General features: G+C 46.1%; 1 protein-coding gene across 3 annotated transcripts in view; it reads right to left on the bottom strand.

Moving 5' to 3' along the window:
- The window catches only part of Hm13 (histocompatibility minor 13), a 43,214-nt gene extending 29,024 nt beyond the window's left edge, over positions 1–14,190 (bottom strand). For all 3 annotated transcript variants that reach the window (XR_003301979.2, XM_026402172.2, XM_026402171.2), the window contains exons 1-2: positions 13,901–14,190; positions 5,200–5,298 (exon numbers count right to left, since the gene is read on the bottom strand). Coding sequence is in view for 2 of the 3 variants with exons in the window: in XM_026402172.2 (XP_026257957.1) it covers positions 5,200–5,298; positions 13,901–14,083 (282 nt within the window). In the remaining variant the exon portion in view is untranslated. The remainder of the gene's footprint in view (positions 1–5,199; positions 5,299–13,900) is intronic.
- Positions 14,191–21,612: the final 7,422 nt, after the last annotated feature.

Raw genomic sequence — 21,612 nt, 5'->3', positions numbered from 1 at the left:
TGACCTCTCCGCTCCTCTTCTATGTGCCCCAGTCACACTGGCTTTTGCAGTGTGATGGCTGTGTTACACCACCACCCACAGGTCACTTGGGCATGTACTCCTGGGCTGCTCTCTTTTCCCTTCACCTCGCCAGCCCTATTCATCCTTCCTCAGGCCAAGTTTTCCTCAGGTAGTCCCCCCAGTAATTCCATGGACATTTACTGGTTTACCACGCTGGGCAGGACATTGTGCTGAACACTAGGAATATAGCTAGCAATAATGTGAAGTGCCTGCTTGGAGTTCACCTGCCAGCGAGGGAGAAAGAATCTCAAAAGAAACAATGATCTATAACGTACGGTTAGGTGTGCTGGCGCTAAGGAAAGCAAAGCAGGGCAAGGGGTTAAGTGAAGGGGCTGTTATAGTTTGGATATTAAGTGTCCCCCTGAGAAGCTCATGGTGGTGTAAACATGATACCCAATGCAGCAATGTTCAGAGGTGGAATGATTAGTTTATGAGAGCTGTAACCTCATAAATGGGTTAATCCATTCGATGGATCAATTTGAGTGGAATACTGGGTAGCAACTGTGTGTGGGGTGGGGCCGGAGGAAGCAGCTCACTGGGGATGTGCCCTGGGGATTATATTTTCTCACTGGCTCTCTACGCTCTCTCAGTTCCTGGCTGCCATGTGCTGAGGACCTTCCTTCCACTGTGCCCTGCTGCCATGATGTTCTGCCTCACCTCAGGTCCAGAGCAATGGAGTTGGCTGACCATGGACTGAATCTCTGAAAATGTGAGACCCAAATAAACTTCTCTTCCTCTAAGTTATCTTGTTGGGTATTTTGGTCACAGTGATGAAAAACTGACTGACATAGGGTGAGAGCTGCTACTTCAGACAGTGGCCACGGAAAGCCTTCAGAAGGGAGGACACTAGAATAGAACCCTCAGAGCGGGAGGAGGCTGTGGAGATGCTCAGGGAAGAGCACCTGAGGCAGAGGGAAGGGCAGGTAGAAAGATCCTGAGGTGGGTGCTTGTTTGTGTGTGTAGGGAACAGTAAGGGCCTGTAAGCCTGGGGCAAGGGAACAAGGGAGCATCAGGAGGTGAGGCTAGGGAGACAGGAGGGAGCCAGACCCTGCAGTACCACGAAAAATTTCAGATTCACCTAAGTGAGATCGGTCGGCACTGAGGGCTTTTGCAGTGTGATGGCTGTGCCACACTACCACCCACAGGTCACTTGGGCATGTGCTGGGACATGATCTGATTGTCTGACAGGATTCCTCTGTTGCTATGCAGAACAGAGACCCTGAAGGACAGGAGTGGAAGCAGAGAGCCCAGTGGGTGAGGAGGGCCCTACAAATCCAGCAAAGGGAATACAGTGACCTGCATTGGGGGACATGGAGTAAAGTGATGAACAGCAAAAGACTCTAAATCTGTTCTGGAATCAGGATCGCAGGAAGTGCACAGGGACTGGATATGAAGGATGAGAGGATCAAGGACAAGGACTCCCGGGGTTTTGGCCAAGCAGCTAGGTGGACAGAGGTGCTCTTGTCTTAGATGGAGGTTTGGGCAGGAGCAGGGTTCATCCTAGGCGGGTTCTTCTGTGCTTTCCTGCCTCTGGGGGACCTTGTCTTCACACCCCTTCTCAGAGCTTTAACTTCATATTTCTCTATGTGACTGGTGTCTGTCTCCACTACTCAACAAGATGCTCCTTGAGGGCAGGGGGGGTTGGCTTTTTTCTTGCTACGGTGGTGTCCCAGGCACAGGGCCCAATGTAGCAGGCACTCAATAAATGTAGAAGGACTGAGCGGATGAGCAGTCCAGTGCCTGCCTGGATGAGTACTACTGTAGAGGAGGCACCTGGATTAGGCCTCATCTGTGGAGATGTTCTGTGCCTCACGCAGTGTTCTTCCAATGTGGGCTCCGAGGAAAAAAGCTTGCTCAGGCCACACTCATAAGCTGGCTACTTTTGACTGTGTGGTTATGGGAATTGAGCACTAAGACGAACTTTGCTTTGTGCTTTGGCTGCCAGAAAGTTAGAGCCACAACTGTGGTCCATTTCTGGCAAGAATACAAGTCTTTAGGCCACAGGGTCTGGGTAATGTCCTCACCCAAGACTTGTTTTTTCCTATTTCAACTTTTTTCTTCACCCCTTTGTTTTTCTCATGCCATTGGATTTTATTTTTATAAGCTGCCTAAAAGCAATTGGGTAAATGAGAGGAGATCAAGTAAATGCTATCATGTTGAGAAATGCTGTTGTGTTTTCAAACTTCATATTTTCCTAATGCCTCAACATCCCCACACACAGGCAGTGAGCACCCCACCCAGGTAACAGAGGCAGCAGTGTGATAAGGCTGGTCCTTACACAAGTTCCCCTTATTTCCCTCCCCAGACTGTGCCCTTGTGACATTTAAACACACCAATGACAATGATCCCCTCATGCCTGTGTTCTCTGCACTGAACTCCAGTGCAGGCACCTGCCCAGGGGTCCTTCTTCTCACCTGCAGTTAAATCTGCTCGCTGGGACTTCTCCCCCATGGGTGCCTGTGTGCTGTGCGGTGCCTCCTTCTCTAGGGCCTCTGAGTATAATAGATCCTGTACTTCCACTCGCCTCTCTGAGAATTGAGTTCCTTGGCTGTGTTGGAATGATCCTTAAAGACTCTGCAAGGGGGAGTTCCCCATTTATCACACAGTTGAGGACAAGAGGGAACATTCTAAACCAGGCAGTAAGCCCTTCAGAAAGGCATATGAAATGAAAGGATCTACTACACTCAGAGATTGGAGAGAGGGAGACTCTTGGGCAAGTGCCTTTATGGGGTCAAGGCAGAGCACACAAACAAAAGACTGGAGGGGATTTCACTGGTATGTCTGAATATCTTGACATCAAGGTCAGGGGGGAGGGCTGGAGTGGGAAGTGGTGACAGAGACCAGCCTTAACTACACCTGGTCACCTGGACAGGATGCTTTGAGCTTGACTATGGGGATGCTGTCATTTCAGGAAAAATTCTAAGAATGTCTAATGCAATTTCAAATGCCAGTACAGCAATGAGAAGTCAGAGGAAGAAGTGGAGTAAGAGCCCTGTGGTAGGTGCTTCTGCTGTTAAACCAACCAGCCAACTAGCTATCAGGTTGAGATTCCTGAGGAGCCTGGTGGCTGCCCTGTCCACAACTGCCTTTCAGAAATCTCCCCGTGGACACTACAGAGGCAGGGGGTAGAGGTGGGACTGTGAAAGGGAGCTTCCCGCCCAGAGAGGAGGGTTGGCTGAGCAATGGCAGTCCTGCCTTAAAAAATGGTTCACACCCTCTGCTGTCAGATACTCCTTTTGGAGGGATCTAGCCTAAGGAAAGAATCCTAAATCCTAAATATATTAGGCGGTCTTGAGGCAAGGGACTTGGTGTCTTCCTGCACTGAGCACAACAGAGTCTTGAGAAATCTGCCAAAAGCAAAGTCAGAAGCAACAGGCCCGCTGTGCCCAGAGCCACAGAGATCTCTGAGGCAGAGGGAGAGGAAAGGAAGCAGAGGGAGACACACTGCACAGCTCTACTTACAGCAGCTCGACTCACTCAGACACAAACACACCACACACTAGACACACTAGAGCAGGCACTTCTGGTGGAGACGGAGATGAAGGTGGGAAATGGAGGCGGACATTAGGGGTGAAGTAGGGGAACAAACAAGATGGGGCACCTGAGGGTGGTATGCCGTGAACCAAGGCATTTGATAAGATATTCACCTGAGGTCCAGGGGAAAAAAAGGGGTGGTGGGGGGGATCAGCAAATAGCCAATGCTCTTTGGTACATCCTTATTTTTCAGAGTAAAAATCAGAATGACATTTTCTGTTTGAAGTGACGGGGGTACTGTAAGTCAACTGTGATGTATCTGCCTGTAGGCATATTCTGAAACCGTTAAAAACAGTAGTTATGATTGAACAATGAGATAGTGATGCAACAGGAAACAGGCATGAAAAATTAGGCATTTGCTTCATTTACAGAATAGCAAAACCCAAAAACGTGGATGCTACCTAACACAGTGGACAGCACAGGGAAGCTAGCACACTTGTAACTGCCAGTAGGAATGGAAAACTGCCCCTTTGGAGGGCAATTTTGGTACTATCTAATTATAAAACAAGCCTCTGCTTGACCTGGGAACACTGCAGACATACTTGAAGAAAATTTGTGCATGTGCCAAATACTTCATGCCAAAATATGTGCAGGAAGACGTTCATAGCAGCACTACTTTGATATTCTAACAGTGGACACACATCCTCAGGGGTATATCATATAACAGAACCACGGGCAGCTTAAAAAGAATCAGGTGGATTGGACTGTGTTGATATAAAAATACTTTCATGGTGAGAGCTGTAGATTTGATAAATATACTAAAAATATAATCCTAGATCTATGTATAACAGAGCCACAATAAACTAATATTGAGGAGAGGATTATGGCTCATTTGTATTTTCTTCCCTTAGTCTGAAATTCTCTTTCTTCTTTAAGGTGCCGAGGATAAAACAAACCTAGGCCTTGGGCATGCTAGGCAAGCACTCTACCAGTGAGCCCACCTCCAGCCCCAGAAAATAGTTCGATTATATATATATATATTTTTAAAAAAAGTTTCAAGGAGAGTTTGCAGTAACATGAGAAAATGCTCATGATGTTATCAATGTGAGGTGAGAAAAGCAGCTACAGACTGAATACACCACGTGGTCACAGCCATGGAGAAACCATGCACGGGAAGAACGCGGAAGGACACACCTCCAAAGGGAAACTGTGACTGTCTCTGGAAGTGGGGTTTTGGATGATTGCTGTTTCCCCCTTTTTACTTTTCTGTGTATTCCAGGTTTGCAACACTGAGCCTGTGTAACTTTTATTGGGAAAATAAACCTCGATAAATTAAAAAAAAAAAAAAAGGCGATTAGTATGGTAGAGGTAATGTCAGAGACACAAGCTATACCCCAGCCCAACACATACAGTACAATAAAACCAAATTGGTATCATGAAACAGAACAAAAAAACTACATGGAGAAAAGAAATAGACTGGCAGGAAAGGTCCCAAACATGGACAATAGCTGTCTCTGGGTAGTGGGTCTATACGTAAATCTTTAATTTCTCCCTGCTCTTTATTTTCTAGAATCAAACATGCATGGCTCCTGTGATGAGAAAAATAAAACAAAAGAAAATAAAGTTATTTAAACCAAATGACATCACAGGTGGCAAACAACTTACTTTGAAAAAGAGGTAGAGCCCCAAGAGTGTGCAGCTGGCGATGATGGGGAAGCGGGCGGCATCCCGGCTGGTGATGGTTTCAGGCATGTCCGAGGCATTCTGGAAGAGAGAAGAGAGGCATCGCTGAGTGGGGCTCTGGTCTGTCTGTCCTCTGTGGCTGGCTGCTGATGGGATTCGGTGTTCCAACAACTCATCTGGTGCCTCAAGGCTTTTGCTTATGCTAGTCCTGCTGCCCTGGGCAAGATAATCTGATCCCCTCATTTTCCCATTGAGGACATCTGGACTGTGGTGAAGACCATCCAGAAGAACCCAGGGCATGTGTGGCATGTCTGAGGAGAAGAGCCATGGCAGAGGCAGTTAAAGCATGTGACAACTGAGAAGGGGTAGGGGGTTAGAAGAGACAGAGAGAGAGAAAAAAAAAGGAAACAGGGCTGGGGATACAGCGCTTGCCTAGCGTGCAGGAGGCCCTGGGTTCAATCCTCAGCACCACAAAGGTGTGGGGTGGGGGGACACGCAAAAAATGAACCACTGAGAGAACTGAATATGGTTAAAAAAAAAACACTATTACATTTATAAACGGCAGATGCTACTGTTGGCAAGAATGTGATGTAGGCAACAGGACCATTGAATGATATTTACATGAAAAAGAACTGAATGCAATCAAACTGACAGTGGAGTAACAGTGTAACATAGGATTTAAATTAGCTTCATAGAATTAATGCCAAAAGACTTTTCCTCACCGTCCTCAAAGGCCCAGAAAACACTTGCTGCCATGAAGCCCTTCCAGATTCCCCCACTGGGATAAGCCAACTCCCAACTATTTCATATCATAACCACCAAAATCCTAGCAAAGGCAAAAGAGACACCCATGCCAAGGTGAAATTCTTTCCATAGCAGCCACAGGCTCGTCACAGTGTTCAATATTCCACTGTTGCCACGTCCATCTCGTGAAGAAGGCACCAGCATTCCTTGGAGAAGGGATGCCATTCAGCTGTGGAATCTTGCCAAGAGTTTGGCTCAGTGCTGGCTCTTAAAAACCAACAGGAGGGCTGGGTTTGTGACTCAGTGGCAGAGAGCTTGCTTTGCACATGTGAGGCACTGGGTTCGATCCTCAGCACCACATAAAAATATGTAAACAAGAGATATTGTGTTCATCTATAACTAAAATACACACACACGTTTAAAAAAAAAAAAAAAACACAATATGAGAGGGGAGCTACTGGAGGGGGATTCTGGCTCAAGGAGGTTCTTCTGCCCCAAGGTGGAAGACTGCAGAAGGGGAATGAGATGGGAGTACAGGGTAGCAGCCCAGGAAACCATCACTGGGAGAGGGAGGGAAACAGCGGTGTGTTGCATCATTGGCTTGAGTACAAACCTATCCAGCCTTTTGGGGAGGGCAATTTGGCAGAATATGTCAAATCATAATTTGCACATGCCCAAGGAAATAAAAAGATTGACAAACAGGAACTACAAATGACTTTTTAGTCATAGAAAAAAGTTCATTTTTCACTTTTTTCCACCCCCTGAAGTGCTGGGGATCAAACCTAGGACCACTCACATGCTAGGAAAGCTCTCTACCGCTGAGATACATTCCCAGCCCTTCACTCTTGAACTTGAGATTCTCCTGCTTCAGCCTCCAGAGCTGCTGGGGTTACAGGTGTGCATCACTATGCCCAGCTCCCACCTCTCACTCTCAATAAGTGAACCTGAAATTGAAGTACACTGACATTCAATTTTTCCTCATAATGGAAAAAAATCCACTTTTGGTCTTCTGTACAGATGACTTGGCAACACATGTCAAAACCAAACCACAAATGCGCGGACCCTTTGATCAAACAAATATACTTCTGAGAATTTTTTTTTTTTTACAGATGAAACTCTCATACCAGCAAAATGATGCCTATGAAGTACATCCAAGGTATTCCTGGCTGTTAATCGGTTGCTGGTGACTGAAGCAAGTCATCTGCATTCTGTGTACCAATTTGCTCATCTGTCAAACAGGAGGACACCCTCTTAACTTACTTCAAAAAAGAGCAAAGAGGCTTAAACCAAATGAGATGTGTAATGCCAAAGAGGTGGGCAAACTGTAAAGTACTGTGATCACAGGAGGCTGTGATTACTAGGGAGAGGTGAGTGAGGAGCCCCTTTGCAAACTGCTGTGTGTAGGCTGGGCAGCAGGCCCTCCCCTCTGGAGCCGGGAGCTCTGTGTGAATCACTCTCCAGCAGCTTCGCCAGGAGGTGGGGGTGGGGAGAGTGAGCAATACCATTACCAAGAGGCCAGTTTCCTTCCTTCCCTCTTTTCTACCAGGCTGTTTTTTTTTTTTTTTAAATTTCTTTCTTTCCTAGTTTTTGGTGGTACTGGGGATTGAGCCCAGGGCTTTACATATGCTAGGTAAGTGTTTCACCAATGAGTTACACTCCAAGCCCTTTTATTTTTGTTTTTTTTGGTACTGGGGATTAAACCCAGGGTTGCTTAATCATTGAGCCACATTCCAGGGTCTTTTTTTACGTTTTATTTTGAGAGAGGGTCTCACCAAGTCCTTAGGGCTTCACTAATTTGCTGAGGCTGGCCTTGAACTTGCAATCCTATTGCCTCAGCCTCCCAAATTGCTGGGATTATAGGCATGTGTCACCACGCCCATCCCTTTTATTTTTAGGCAGAATCTCTAGGTTGCCCTGGCTGGCCTTGAATTTGTGGTCCTGCTGCTTCAGCTCCAGAGCAGCTGGGATTACATGCATGAGACACACCATACCTGGCTTAATTTCTGTTTTTTTTTGGCAGCAGTTTGTGGTGGGACTTGGGCAAATGCCTCAGCCTCTCTGTGCACCTCCACAAATTGAATACGATTCCTGTGTGACAGCAGAGTAGGTACAAAATAAACCAGACAGCTCCTGACCTCGGAGTTCCCAGGAAGACAGGCCAAGACCTTGACAGGTAAATAGTACAGTGACATAAAACAAAACAAAACATGTATACCGATGTGTGATGTGATTCATGGTATGAGTGCAAAGTGGTTAAAGGAGGGCTGAGGTCAGAAGTCCCACCGGGACTCCAATTGCACTCCTTCCCAGCTATGGGACCTTGGAAGGTGATTTTTCTCTCTCAGAGCCTCAATTCCTCAGTTGTAAAATGAGTTGTGAGGATTCCCATTTCTGCATAGGAAGTACTTGAGTAATCATTCAAGCTGTATACACTATTTTTTAAAATTTTTCTTTTTTTAGTTGTGGATGGACACAATATCTTTATTATGTATTTTTATGTGGTGCTGAGGATTGAACTGAGTGCCTCACTCATGCAAGGCAAGTGCTCTGCAAATGAGCTACAACCCCAGCCCCGAGCTGTATACACTATTCATATCACTTTTATGAATGAGGGAATCATGAGTATATAGGGAAATAAAGGAGTGTCAGTGGTGCCAGAGCAGATGCAGCTTGAAAGCCAGGTACAGAGTCAGGTATGCAGTAGAACTGACTGAGTTGAGGAGTTTGCTTTGTGCACAAGGAAATGAAGCACTTATCAAGCAGAGATCTGCATATACAGAGGCCCCGGGCTGGGAAGTACACAAGGGCTTTTGTAACTTCACCTATAAACCATTGTTAAGGCTCATCTTCACAGATTCCCTCCAATTCAGCCAATACCTGGAGAGGAAGAGGCTTAACGTTATTTGATGACAAACTAAGGTTGTGCAGATGCTCCACCTATCAGAGAAATCTGGTCTCCTCTGTGGGTGACTGTTATAAATATCTCATGCTGCAATGGTGAGTCAGAATGGGAGACATCAAATCTGACCAGCAATATTACTAATAAGGATAACGTTTATTGAGAACTTTCGGTGTGCCAAGCGGTGTTCTTGGTGTTTTACATGACCTCATCCTCACAAAACAGGTACATTTTACAAGTGAGGAAAATTTGCTTAGTGTAACACAGATGGCAGGCAGCAGAGCCAGGATTCAAACTGTGGTGGTCTGTTTCCAGAACCCAGGCTCTTGGCTACCTTTTACTAGTCGACCTCTCTCTTTCCTATCTGGAAAAGCCTGCTGGAAAGTTGTGATAAAAAGATGCTCAGGAAGCCTGTGACCTTCCTAAGGAACAGAATGCTGAAGGTAAGAATTAGCTAATCCTTTCTGCCCTTTCTTCTTGTGGTACAAAGGATTGAACTCAGGGGTACTCTACCCCTGAGCTACATTCCAGCCCCTTTTAAAGTTTCATTTTGAGATAAGGTCTGGCTAATAATGGGAAATAATAAATATATATAAAGATATTAATTTCAGCAGGGTTTGTAACAGCCAAAGACTCAAACAACCTAAATGACCACAGGCCTCCTAAGCCAATGTTCTCCAATTTGGGTGTGTATCAGAATCATGGGGTGGGGGGGGAAAGCTCTGTTAAAACACCCCCTGTTGGGCCCACCTTGAGTTTCTAATTCTGAATCTTATTTCTCACAAGATCCCAGGTGATGCTGGTGCTGCAGGTCCAGGGACTACCCTCTGAGACCAGTGCTCTAAACAAAATGAGAGGTGCAGGTGGTACACCACAGCTGTTAAAAGAAGAACATGAAACTGGATGTGGTGGTGCACGCCTGCAATCCCAGCAACTTGAGGCTGAGGCAGGATTGTAAATTCAAGGCTAGCCTCAGCAACTCAGCCTCTCAACTCAGATTTGAGACCCTGTCTCAAATAGAAAATAAAAAGGTCTGGGATGCAGCTCAGTGGTAAAGTGTTCCAGGGTTCAATCCCCAGCACAACAACAAAAACAATAATAATAACAGCAGCAAAAAAAAAAAAAAAAAAAAAAAAGAGAGAGAGAGAACATGACCATAATATACTAACATGATTAGATCTCCAAAATATATTCAATGAAGAAAGCAAGGTGCAGAAAAGACTGCACACATAATAAAATATAACAGTTACATAACTAAATGGGGACACATGCTTACTTACTGTACAGTCTGCCTGGAAGGATATTTAAGAAACAGGTGACAGGGGCTGCTTCTGGGGAGGGAAATTGGGCAGCTGGGGTGGAGGGAAACTCATTGTGCACCTCTGGATACCTTCTAAATTTTGTACCAGGGACAAGCATTATCTGCCCTTCCTAACATGAAAGGATAAGGTAGATCTGATGTAGAAAAATGACTAATATATACTGATAAAGGAAAAAAAATCAAATTGCAAAGCAATACTTATAATGCCGTTGTTATAAAAATAAACCTACCATGAATATATACACAAGCACATACTTAAGTTTGAATATACACAGAGAAAGTTCTTGGAGGTGGGCTGGGGAGGTAGCTTAGTGGTAGTGCATGTACTTAGCAAGTAGTACTTACTACTTAGTAGTAGTGCAAGGCCTTAGTTTCCTTCCCTAGCACCATAAATTAAAATAAATAAATAAATAAAAATGCTCTGGAAGGTTACATTCCAAACAGCTAAGTGGGCTACTTCCAAGGAATAGTACTGAGGAGGCTTTTCCATTATGTTTCTGTACTGCTTGAGGGTTTTTTTTTTTTTTTAAACAAGTTTATAGTTATTTTTGTCACTACCAAGTTTAAGCACTGCCTTGGGATTCTGATCCTCAGAAAGGCTATGTTCCCTGGGTATCTTGTCTTGGCATCCGTGTCCCTCTCCTGGCCTCAGGTCACACTTTTTGTTGTGCCTGCTCTGTCTACTGAATTCTCACCTACTCCTGTAAAGTCAACTGCAGCCTCCCCTAGGAGACACACGAGGGCTCAATCTAGTTGACTCAGCACACACCTGTGCATTACTGGTGACTGAGGTCTGTGAGGAAGGCTCAGCACTCCTGGGACCTGGTTCAGAGCAGATGCCTTGTCCTGTTAGTTGAGGGGCTGCTTTGTTCTACAGGCCAAGGCTGCTGAATCAGCTGCTTGGACAGAATTTGCTCCCCTCAGGAACACAGATCTTGGACAGGGGCGTGCACAGCCCTTCTCTGCAAATCCTGCAATTGCTGGTATTACCGCCACAGACCCTTGTAGGCCACTTCTTCACAGCACTCCTGCATCTCCACCTTCTTCCTGGGATTTCACAGTGTGCCCTGGACACATAGACCCCAGGGCAAGTCTGTCTTCATATGCCCTCTCTCAGGTGGCTTTATGATCTAACATGAGTGGAAACCCAAAACTCTTGGGCCCCCACACTAACTCTTCTCCCTCCTTGCCAAATGACCAAGGAAATGATGCAGGGTGAAAAAGTGACTTTCCCCAGGCCAAAATGCTACTTGTGTAAGACTTTAGAGACACCTGTATCCAAAGATAGTGTCCTGATCTGAGACAAGGCACGCCTGGTTCTGCCCCTATGTGGTATAATGATCTTAACAAGTCATTCTTTTTTTTTTTTTTTAAAGAGAGAGAGAGAATTTTTAATATTTATTTTTTAGTTTTTGGCGGACACAACATCTTTGTTTGAATGTGGTGCTGAGGATCGAACCTGGGTCGCATGCATGCCAGGTGAGCGCGCTGCCGCATGAGCCACATCCCCAGCCCAACAAGTCATTCTTTTGACCCTTGATTTATTTTTCTGTACAGTGGGAATAAAACTAGCTCTAATTGCCACACTGAGGTCTCTAGTATTGAAGTGGGTAAAGATTTTATAACTTTAGAGCATCCTGGTTATTGGAGGGAGAGGCCATCAGTGAATGGTCAGGCCCCATTTGTAAATTTCATAGTTTTCCAGCCCTGCAGGAGATGCTTCGGAGAGGCAATTAGACAAAAGCACTTTAATCCACACTCTCTGCTCCAGCCACACCAGACCTTCTGTGCTTCTGTAACTGCTTTGTCTCTTCCAGGCTTCCTACCTCTCACTTTCCTCTGCTAGAATGCCCTCTCCTGGCTGGAATTCTACCTCTCCATCAATGCTTGGGCCTCCCTCCACACAAAGCCTCCATGCCCTGCTCCAGACATGCGTGCACAGCCTTTCTCTTTCTCTGCAAACCCTGCGGTTGCTGGTATTACCGTCACAGACCTAGTTATCCTTCCCTCATCCACACTCCTGAACTCCTTGGTGACACTGCTCTGACCTACACATCCCTGTAGCATCCCTCCACTGTAGACAATGGCAGAAGTTCGGGAAACACTATTTCCTGGAGGTGTTTTTGGAAGAGACCAGCGATCCCTGTGCAGAAGGTGCTAAGGAGAAGTGTTCAGACAGTCTGGGAGCTACTCAGATCAAGCTGCTCAACCTCCTGCCACACTGCCCTTTGGGTCCTTTGTCTTGGTCTATTTCTGAACTCCTCTCTGTACCAAGGGTTTGCTAACAGGCCTGGTATTGAGGATAAGGCCACCTGTACTCTGCTTAGCAAAGGCAGAATAGAAAGAAAAACAGGGTCACACTGAACCTCTCAACCCAAGCCCTAACAGTTCTCCTTTGCATCTGACCACAGAGAGCCAGTGGTGGGTTCTCTGTTCTTGGGGAAAAAAGGCGGCAGCCTTCAGTTACTGCTTAAATTGGGCAGTGTTTTGAGAACCTGAGCCGGAGCAGTTTCAAAAGTGGCAGCTCCTTTGTGGGCCTGCTTCCGCTTGGGTCCATCTTCAGGTCTGGTGGGGGAGGAGCAGTGGGGATGCTTGTAGATTAAGAGGCTGTTAAGGAGGAGAGAGGGTGCCAGGAAGTCAGAAGCCATTGGTTCCAGGGACTAGAGGGGGCTTAATATAGGGAAGAAGTGGGGGTGGGGAGGGTGGGAGAGAGGAAGGAAGGAGAAGGAAAGTGCTAGAGTCCTCTTGGGTATCCAATGGGACAAATATTAAGGAAGGCCAAGGATGGGGACTGGCTCAGTTCCTCAGCAGGTAGGCCCAACTGGATGGAGGGACTGTCTTAGGGGAGACAGGGAGAAAGGATGCTTTGAGGTAGGGTCAGGGGCTGGGAGGGAACAGAGTGAAGGACTGGGTTTTAGCTAAAGACAAATTTGAGTGGTAGTTAGAGGAAGCCAACAAAAGAAGTGGTCTAAGCCTGGTTAAAAAGTAGAGGCACCAAGGTGCCAGGTCTGAAGAGCTGGCTGGAACTGGTTCCAGAAAGTAAAGCAATAGTCTAGATGCTAAAATGGAGCTATTTCCTGGGTTCATTTTTTCATGGCAGGGGCTAGGGCCTGATCGGAGAGCTTCATGTAAGTGCCCACATGATATGATTTCAGTGAGACAGGAGACAGAGCCTAGATATGGGTCTGGATGCTAGAATTAGCCCTGGGGTGGGTAAGGCAGGGCTCCTGATAGAGGGATGACTAGAGATGATACCACTCAATTCTCAGGACCATTACTCATTAGGTACAGATTGGGGTTGACCCAGAGCCCTGGATGGGGTGACTGTTCCAGCTGGGATGAGTATATGTTGCTGCTGACCAGCGACAGCAGAAGGTGGGGGCTGGGCCCAGAGCGAACAATCAACGCCGGAGCGGCGGTGTGAGGGTCGGCTGACCGTGGCTGCCGCATGATGCAGACAGAGAAGGATGTGTCAGGATCTAAGCAGGGGGAGAAATTAGCTCCACTCTGAGGAAGGTGGGGTAGAGGGTCGGTGCCCAGATCCGAGGACGCCGCCAAAGGCCAGCCCCGGAATGTGGGCGCGGGTGGAGGGGACGGTGGTGATAAACCCTAGGGCCGGTTAGTGACCCCGGCGAGGAGTTCCTCCAAGAAAGGATCGGATGGGAAGGGTCCATGCCAGCCATGAGGGTGGGAAGGCCCGGATTAGCTGCCGAACCTACCTTGCCGCGGGCACAGCGCACCGAGCGCAGGGCGCCGAAGAAGATGGGCAGCAGCGCCATGAGCAGGAGGCTGCCGTAGGCCAGCGCGATGCCCTCGGGCGTGGAGGGCGGCCGCGTCGTGCCGTTGGCCGGGCCGCCTGACTCGGCGCTGCCGTTGTGCGGGTCGCTGAGGGCCGAGTCCATGGCGAGGCTGCGCTCGGGCTCTCACTCCAGCTCCGGCCGCTGCAGCAGGAACGCAGACGGAGGGACGGGCGCTGCGGGGAAAGCCACGTTCCCCTAAAGAAACAGGAAGTGACGTGCCCCCCTCGTCGTTCGGCGCCGCGCGCGCGCCCTCGTCTCCCCGCCCGCTCGCCCTCTAGCGGCGGCGGCCGGCGCAGAGGCCGGTTGCTGAGCAACCTGCTGGCGGCGGGGAAGGGAACGCTGGACCACTGCAGTCGTCGTCCATCCTGAGAGAGACCTGAGCACTCATTTCCTAGTTCCAGTGGATTTCTTCAATCCCACACTGTTCTGTTCTCCACAAACCTTCGTCTCCAACTAAAAAACTTGTTTATTTATGTGTGCATTCATCCAATATTCCGTTGTTTATTCATTTCTTAAATATTTATTGGGTCCCACGATATGCCAGACACTCTCCTAGGATCTGGAGACACTGATGGGAACAATACAGGCAAAAGCTCGTCCCTATTATCATGAATCTTGCATTTTAGTGAAGTGTGTGTGTGTGGGGGGGGGGTTAGGAAGAGAAGAAGTGAAATAAATAAAATAGAAAGTCTGAAATATAACCTTTGAAGATGGAGCTGGGTGAGGCCCACGCCTGTAATCCCAGCGGCTTGAAAGGCTGAGGTAGGAGAATTCGCGAGTTCAAAGTCAGCCTCAGTAACCTAGTGGCACCCTGTCTCTAAATAAAATATAAAAAGGTGCTGTGGATGGGGCTTGGTGGTTAAGACCCTTTGGGTTCAATACCTGGTACCAAGTAAATAAATAAACAAAGATGCCGTGTATAATTATGTATGGTAGCATGTAAAAGCAGATAAATAATCTGGAGAAAAATAAAGTAAAAATGAGAGTGGGTAGGGCTTTCCAATGTATTAAGTACCTACCATGTGCTAGGAAATAATAATCCCTTTATAGTTTATAAGCCTATATAGTTTAAAGCATCATGGCTCTTATCACAATTAGAAGAAATTACTTATTTAAGTTATTTTTAATAGTGGTTCTTAAAATAGAAAATATATGCACAAAGTGAAAATTCAAAAGTACACAAAGATAAGAAAGACTCCTTCCCTTTTTTAGGTTTCTGCCTTACCTTCCTGAAGGCAATCAGCCTTAATAGTCTCTTGTGTATCATTCTAGAACCTTCCTGTGCATTTACAAGCAATTTGCTGATCCTTTTATTTAACAAATCAGTATCGCGTATCTAGCACACAGGTAGTGCTTTGCCTAACTCTAGGAACTGTAGGGCTATTCATGAGATGAACATGGACCTGTGCAGTGAGTAACACAAGGACACCATCTTAGGTTGGTGCTCAAAGAAGATTTGACACCTAAAGGGGAAAGGTGGAGCCGGCCAATGTAAAGATGCGTATGAGGGTCCTCAGGTGAGGAAAGGCGCTATAAGTTAGAGGAACCAAATGATGTTTGGAGGAAAGGGGAAAGAGAGCCAATGGTGACAACAAGGTCAGATTGGCCAGTGTGCATCATGGTGCACTGGGCCTGGTTGACTGGCATGGATTTTATTCTAAGAGAAATGTGAAGATAGTCTAGGGTGTCATGCAGGGAAATTATATATTTTTGGATCTGGAATGTCCCCTAAAGTCTCATGTATTGAAGGCTTAGTTCCCAGTACAGCCAGTTTCCAATATAGGGCTTTGGGAAGTGAGTGGATCCTAGCACTCTGATCCCAACAATGGCTCAATCCACGGGTGGATTTGGAACTGGATGGCCTATTGGAGGTGGTGAAGACTGTTGGAGGTGGGACCTTATTGCATCTCGTCCTCCTCTCCCCCATTCTTCCTGGCTACCACGAGGCGAGCAGCTTTCCTCTGCCACACCTGTCTTCCGAGATGTTTCTGCTTCTTCTCATCCCTAAAAGCATTAGAGCCAGCTGATGTGGTTGGAAACACGGAAACTGTGAGTCAAAGTAAACTTGCTCTTCTAAGTTGATTTCCTGAGGATTTCGTTAGAGTGCTACAAAGCCGACTAGCACAACATCCTTACTTTCATTTGGTAATTACTTAATATCTATTTTCTCTGCTTGATTTTATGCTCCATGGAGGCAAACAGACACCAGGTCTCTAGCATCCATTGATGAATTTCCAGCACCTGAAATCATGCCTGGCTTTAGTGGGCACTTGCTGAATGAATGAATAAACATATAATTTTAATTCTTTTTCTCTTTCTTTTTTGGTACTGGGGGTTGAACTCAGGGGTGCTTTACTGCTGAGCTACATCTTCAGCCCTTTTTAAATGTTTTAATTCTGGGACAGGGTCTCTATAAAGTGCTTGCTAAATTGCCAATTCTGGCTTCAAACTCGTGAGTCTCCTGCCTCAGCCTTCCGAGATTGCAGGCGTGCGCCACCATGCCCGGCTCTTTTGATTTTCAAAACAAATTGACACAAATAGGAAATTCCTGAGGCCTCTGATTATGCTACTGCTGCTCTACCTAAGGGAATGTGGTGAAAGCAGGTGGAGGAAAAACCGGAGAAACCTGCCGCCCTAAGAGACCTGCCACTGGAGAAACCCTGGGCCAAGCAGTGGAGAAGAAAGTTGCCCTCGGGGACCTGACAGCAAGCCAGCCTGGAACTCGGAAGGGAAGATACACTACTGAAAAGGCTCAACACAGTCAGCTGCCAAAGGGAAATATTTACAGAGCTTAGGTGGATTATTACAGAGTAGGCAAAAAAGAGGGCACTTAGAACTGAGCCATTAAGTTGAGGCAGTAACTTGATAATCAGTACAGATGGTGTAAAATCCAGTGGCCTAAACCAGGCCGGCAAGGCAGCATGCATCAGGCACCATAGCAGTAACTTTATGCATCTACATCTGTAGGAGATGATTGGTCCCAATTTATAGATGAGAAAACTGAGCCTCGGAGAGGCAAAGTTGCCTGCCCAGGTCACAAAATCAGCAAAGGAGGAGCAGAACCTTGAACAGGTCTGTAGGCCTCCAAGCCTCTGCTTTTTCCAACATTCCAGCTACACAGAGGCTAAGGAGTTTGGACCCAAGAGAGTAATGCTGATCTGGGCCGGGTGGTGTGGTTTCAGTTTTGCGATAAGATGGACATGGCTTGAATAGAAGAGTGGAAGGCAGTCTGCCTTGTGCATTCATATGTTATGGTTTGTTTCTGAAATATCCTCCCACCAAAATTCATGTTTTGAAGCTTGGTCCCAGGGCAGCAGTGTTTAGAGTTGGTACCTTGGAGAGTGATTGGATCATGAGAGTTCTACCCTCATCAATGCATTCATCCATTGATGAATTCACAGCTTACCAGGCTATCTGGATGGAGGTGGTAGACAATTTAGGAAGTGCGTCTAACAGGAGGAAGTAGGTCCCTGGGGATGGGCCCTGGAAGGGGATATTTTGTCCCTCTCTTCGCTCTCGCTGTGTTTTGACCTCCCTGAAGTAAGCAGCTTTGCTTTCCCTGCCATGACGTCGTGCACCATAGCAGTAACTTTATGCATCTTCATCTGTAGGAGATGATTGGAGCCCAAATGACCATGGATTGAAACCTCTGAGACCACGAGCCAAAGTAAATCTTTCCTTCTCTAAGTTGATTTTCTCAGAGTTCTTTTTGTTGTTGTTGTTGTTGTTGTTACAGTGATGGAAAACTGACCAGCACATTCAGTAATTCAGGCCATAGAATCTGCCCAGGAGTCAGACTCAAGAGTCTTCTCATCCGAGAGCAGAGGATTAAAAGTTGGAGACGCTTCTGCTTCCTGCTGGGCTGCTCCCTTAATTTGGTTTGGCCTGGAGCAGATCTGGCACCTCTCCTTACACTTCAGGGCAGGAGACTGTGCACAGGACCCAGGGAATCAAGGAGTTGACCTGGGTTCAGAAAGCAGCCTTGGAGGCTTCTGCGTGGAGGGCTGGGTTGCTGGCTGGGAGCCCATTTGTCTTGATATTCCCTGGAGATGGGAAGGAGGCAGTCGGAGCGTGAGTGCTCTAAGGTGAAGTCTCCATATGGGGTTACTTTCTTGGAAGAAATCTGAGCTGAGGTCAAGAATGAAACCTGTTAAGGTCTGGGATAGCTAAAGTACCAAACATTGTTCCAAAGAAAGACCCAGCTTCCATTTTCCCACTTATTGCTGTGGCCAGTACCATGGATGGATATCAGACTTTCCATTTTTCCCCTCATATACATTCACACACACACACACACACACACACACACACACACACACACACACCCACGCATGTACTATTACATATTTGAATTGTTCCTGTAATGACAAACAAGGATCATCAGGGGATGCTGAAACCACTGGGACAAAGGTTGTTGAGGAACCTGATATTCATGCAGCCTCAGTGCCACCCCACAGATGGCTTACAAGTTATGAAGAGGAAAAGTTTCCTACGATGAAGTGATCTGTGGACACTTCCTTAACCAGGTGATCAAGCTTGGCAGCATCGATAATGGGACAAAATGATAAGATTCAATGGGTCGTGGGGACTACATCACCTGCATAGTGCTAGACACGCCAGACCCTGTTAACCTGAGTTCTACTAATGGGAAAGATGAAGAAAAGTCCCCAAAATCCACATTGCGGCCTATTATACAAGGCAATTAGCTGGAACTTAAAAAAAAAAATCACTGATTTGAAAGACAAACAAATCCAAAGCAAACAAAACCCCCTAGACCCAGGTGTGGTAGGGTATGCTTATAATCCCAGCAACTCAGGAGGTTGAGGCAAGAGGATCATAAGTTTGAGGCCAGCCTGGGCAGCTTAGTGAGACCCTGTTTCAAAAAAAAAAAAAAAATCAAAAGGGCTGGGGATGGGGCTCAGTGGTAAAGTGGCCCTGAGTTCAAGTTTCAATCCCTAGTACTACCAAAACAAGCAAGCAAGCAAGCAAAAACAAACCACAGATTATTCTAGATGAGAAGAATTGAAGAGAAGTGAAAATCAAATATATCTCCCTGTATCTCCCTTGATTAAATTGTGGATCACAACATATTTTTTTTTAAAGATAGAGAGAGGAGAGAGAGAGAGAGAGAGAGAGAGAGAGAGAGAGAGAGAGAGAGAGAGAGAGAATTTTTTTAATATTTATTTTTTAGTTTTTGGCAGACACAACATCTTTGTTTGTATGTGGTGCTGAGGATCGAACCCAGGCCGCACGCATGCCAGGCGAGCGCGCTACTGCTTGAGCCACATCCCCAGACCCACAACATATTTTTTATTGCTATAAAGAAAAATTTCAGACAAGTAGGGAAATGTGAATATGGATCGTTTTTTAAATAATAATATTGGAGCCGGGTTGTGGCTCAGTGGCAGAGCGCTTGCCTAGCAGGTGTGAGGCACCGGGTTCAATCCCCAGCACAACATACAAATAATAGTAAATAAAATAAAGTTATAAAAATGATATTATTGCATCAATGGACAATCTCTTGTGGATAGTAATCTGTGGTTCTGTAGGACCTGTGGTCCAAGGTGAGGTCCCCAGGCTAGCTGCATCGACCTCATCCAGCTGCCTGAGAAATACAGGATCTCAGGCTCCACTGGAGACCTGCTTTGTCTCCCTGTGACTCATGTGCACACTCAGTTTGAGCAGTGCAGACGCAGGAGAACTCCTCATTTGAAATGCCATGTTCTTGATCCTTGTGAGAGAATCTGCTAGAAAGCAGTAAAACTCTGCATAAGTGTTTGTTCTTCTTGCTGCCAAGGCCTTAGGGCCTTTAAATTATATGCTCAATAAATATTTGCGTACAAATGGATGGATATACTATTCCCTCCTCCTAGTATTCTCCACCCTCCCACAGCCTTTCAGGCCCCCATCCCCAGCAGGATGGAGATGGCAGTACCGCAGGAGTTTTATTTTATTTAAGGAAAAAAAATATATTTTTTAGGTGTAGATGGACACAACACAATACTTTTATTTTATGTGGTACTGAGGATTGAACCCGGGTCCCGCCTGTGCTAGGAGAGCGCTCTACCACTGAGCCACAATCCCAGCTCATATATATATATATATATATATATATATATATATATATATATATTTTAAAGTTTCAACAGTTCTTTGTTAAGTAAAACCACAGCATGGCCTAGGTGGAGAGGAAACATCTAAGGTACCATCAATATGGCTGGTTTGTGTTAAGGTCTGTAAACAAGTCAAGATAACACCTGGTATTTTGCCAGGGGAATGTTAGAGTTCATAAACAAGTCTGGATGGTGCCTGGCAAAATGCCAGAGGGAATGGTTTGAGAAGTAACAAAAGCGAGCCATTAAGTGTGGAGATTCCTTATTGGTTGACTGATGTATCTAGTTTATGCTAATTAAGATAAGCTGTGCAAAATGTATAAATACCTCTGTTGTCCTACAATAAACCGCTCCTACTCCTGCTGTATCAACGTACACAAGTTGTTCCTCACCCCCCGGTTATTTTGCCCAGCCAGCCGGGCTGCGGCAGGTTTGCTCAGGCCTGATTTCTGTACTTCTACATATACCATATGATAGCACAACACCACCCCTCCCTTGCTCCCTCAAGGTACCAGCTAAGTCAGAGAATGGATCCACACCGAGTGGGATCATCTGTGGATGCCTATACACAGGGCATAGATGTGAACCAGCATTTCCTTGGGTCCCCCTCAAGGTCTCTCCTTTCTCTTGGGTATTTCTCTTTTTTTTAATATTTATTTTTTAGTATTCAGCAGACTCATCATCTTTGTTTGTATGTGGTGCTGAGGATCGAACCTGGGTCGCACGCATGCCAGGTGAGCATACTACCGCTTGAGCCACATCTCCAGCCCCTCTCTTGGGTATTTCTATTCCCTTATTTTCCTTCTACTTTCAAAGAATTGACATTCCAACATTTACTAGCCAAATTTTGCCACTTGCTTATATCAGTTCTTTGAAATATTATTGCCTATGATCCAGAACATGTTCTTTGCATAACAGAATCTAAAAGTTGTACACATCACACAATGTAATTCAATGACTGTTTCCAAAAGAGAAAACAATGATAAAAATTCAGTTGCCAACTTGGAGGATTTTAGACATTCCCAAGTGTTCTATTTTGTTTCTGTGGCCTGAAATTTCTCACTCAAGAAAACAGACTTCTTTCCTAAACATTTACTGTGCTTTTGCAGGAAAGGCCAGGTAGGCAGGCTTAGGATTGGCTACACCCCCAGCCATGGCCCTTTATTTATTTATGTATTTGTTTTTTGTACCCCATGGTGAAGTGTGGGGCAGGGTTGAACCAGGGCCTTGCCTATGCTAGGCAAGCTTTCTACCACTGAGCTACATCCTCACTGGAAGCAAGTTTTCTCTCTGACGAACTTTTCCCAGGGGAACAAATTAAATGCTTTCCAAACTGGAGCATAAGTGTGCCTTAAATATCAGGGTCTGATAACTGGGATATAGTAGCAGTTTTAAAATTTCATAAAAGTCATAGCTAGAGGATGTTTTGGCTGTTTTGCAGATGGTCCACTTTATGTTCATCTTCTGCATCATCTTTATCATTATAGTCCAGTGCCTCATCCCGGGACACGTGGTCCT

The sequence above is a fragment of the Urocitellus parryii genome, chromosome 6 (genome assembly GCF_045843805.1).
Source record: "Urocitellus parryii isolate mUroPar1 chromosome 6, mUroPar1.hap1, whole genome shotgun sequence".
NCBI lineage: Eukaryota > Metazoa > Chordata > Mammalia > Rodentia > Sciuridae > Urocitellus > Urocitellus parryii.
Note: the sequence above shows the minus strand (reverse complement) of the source record. Positions and strands in the feature narration are given on the sequence as shown.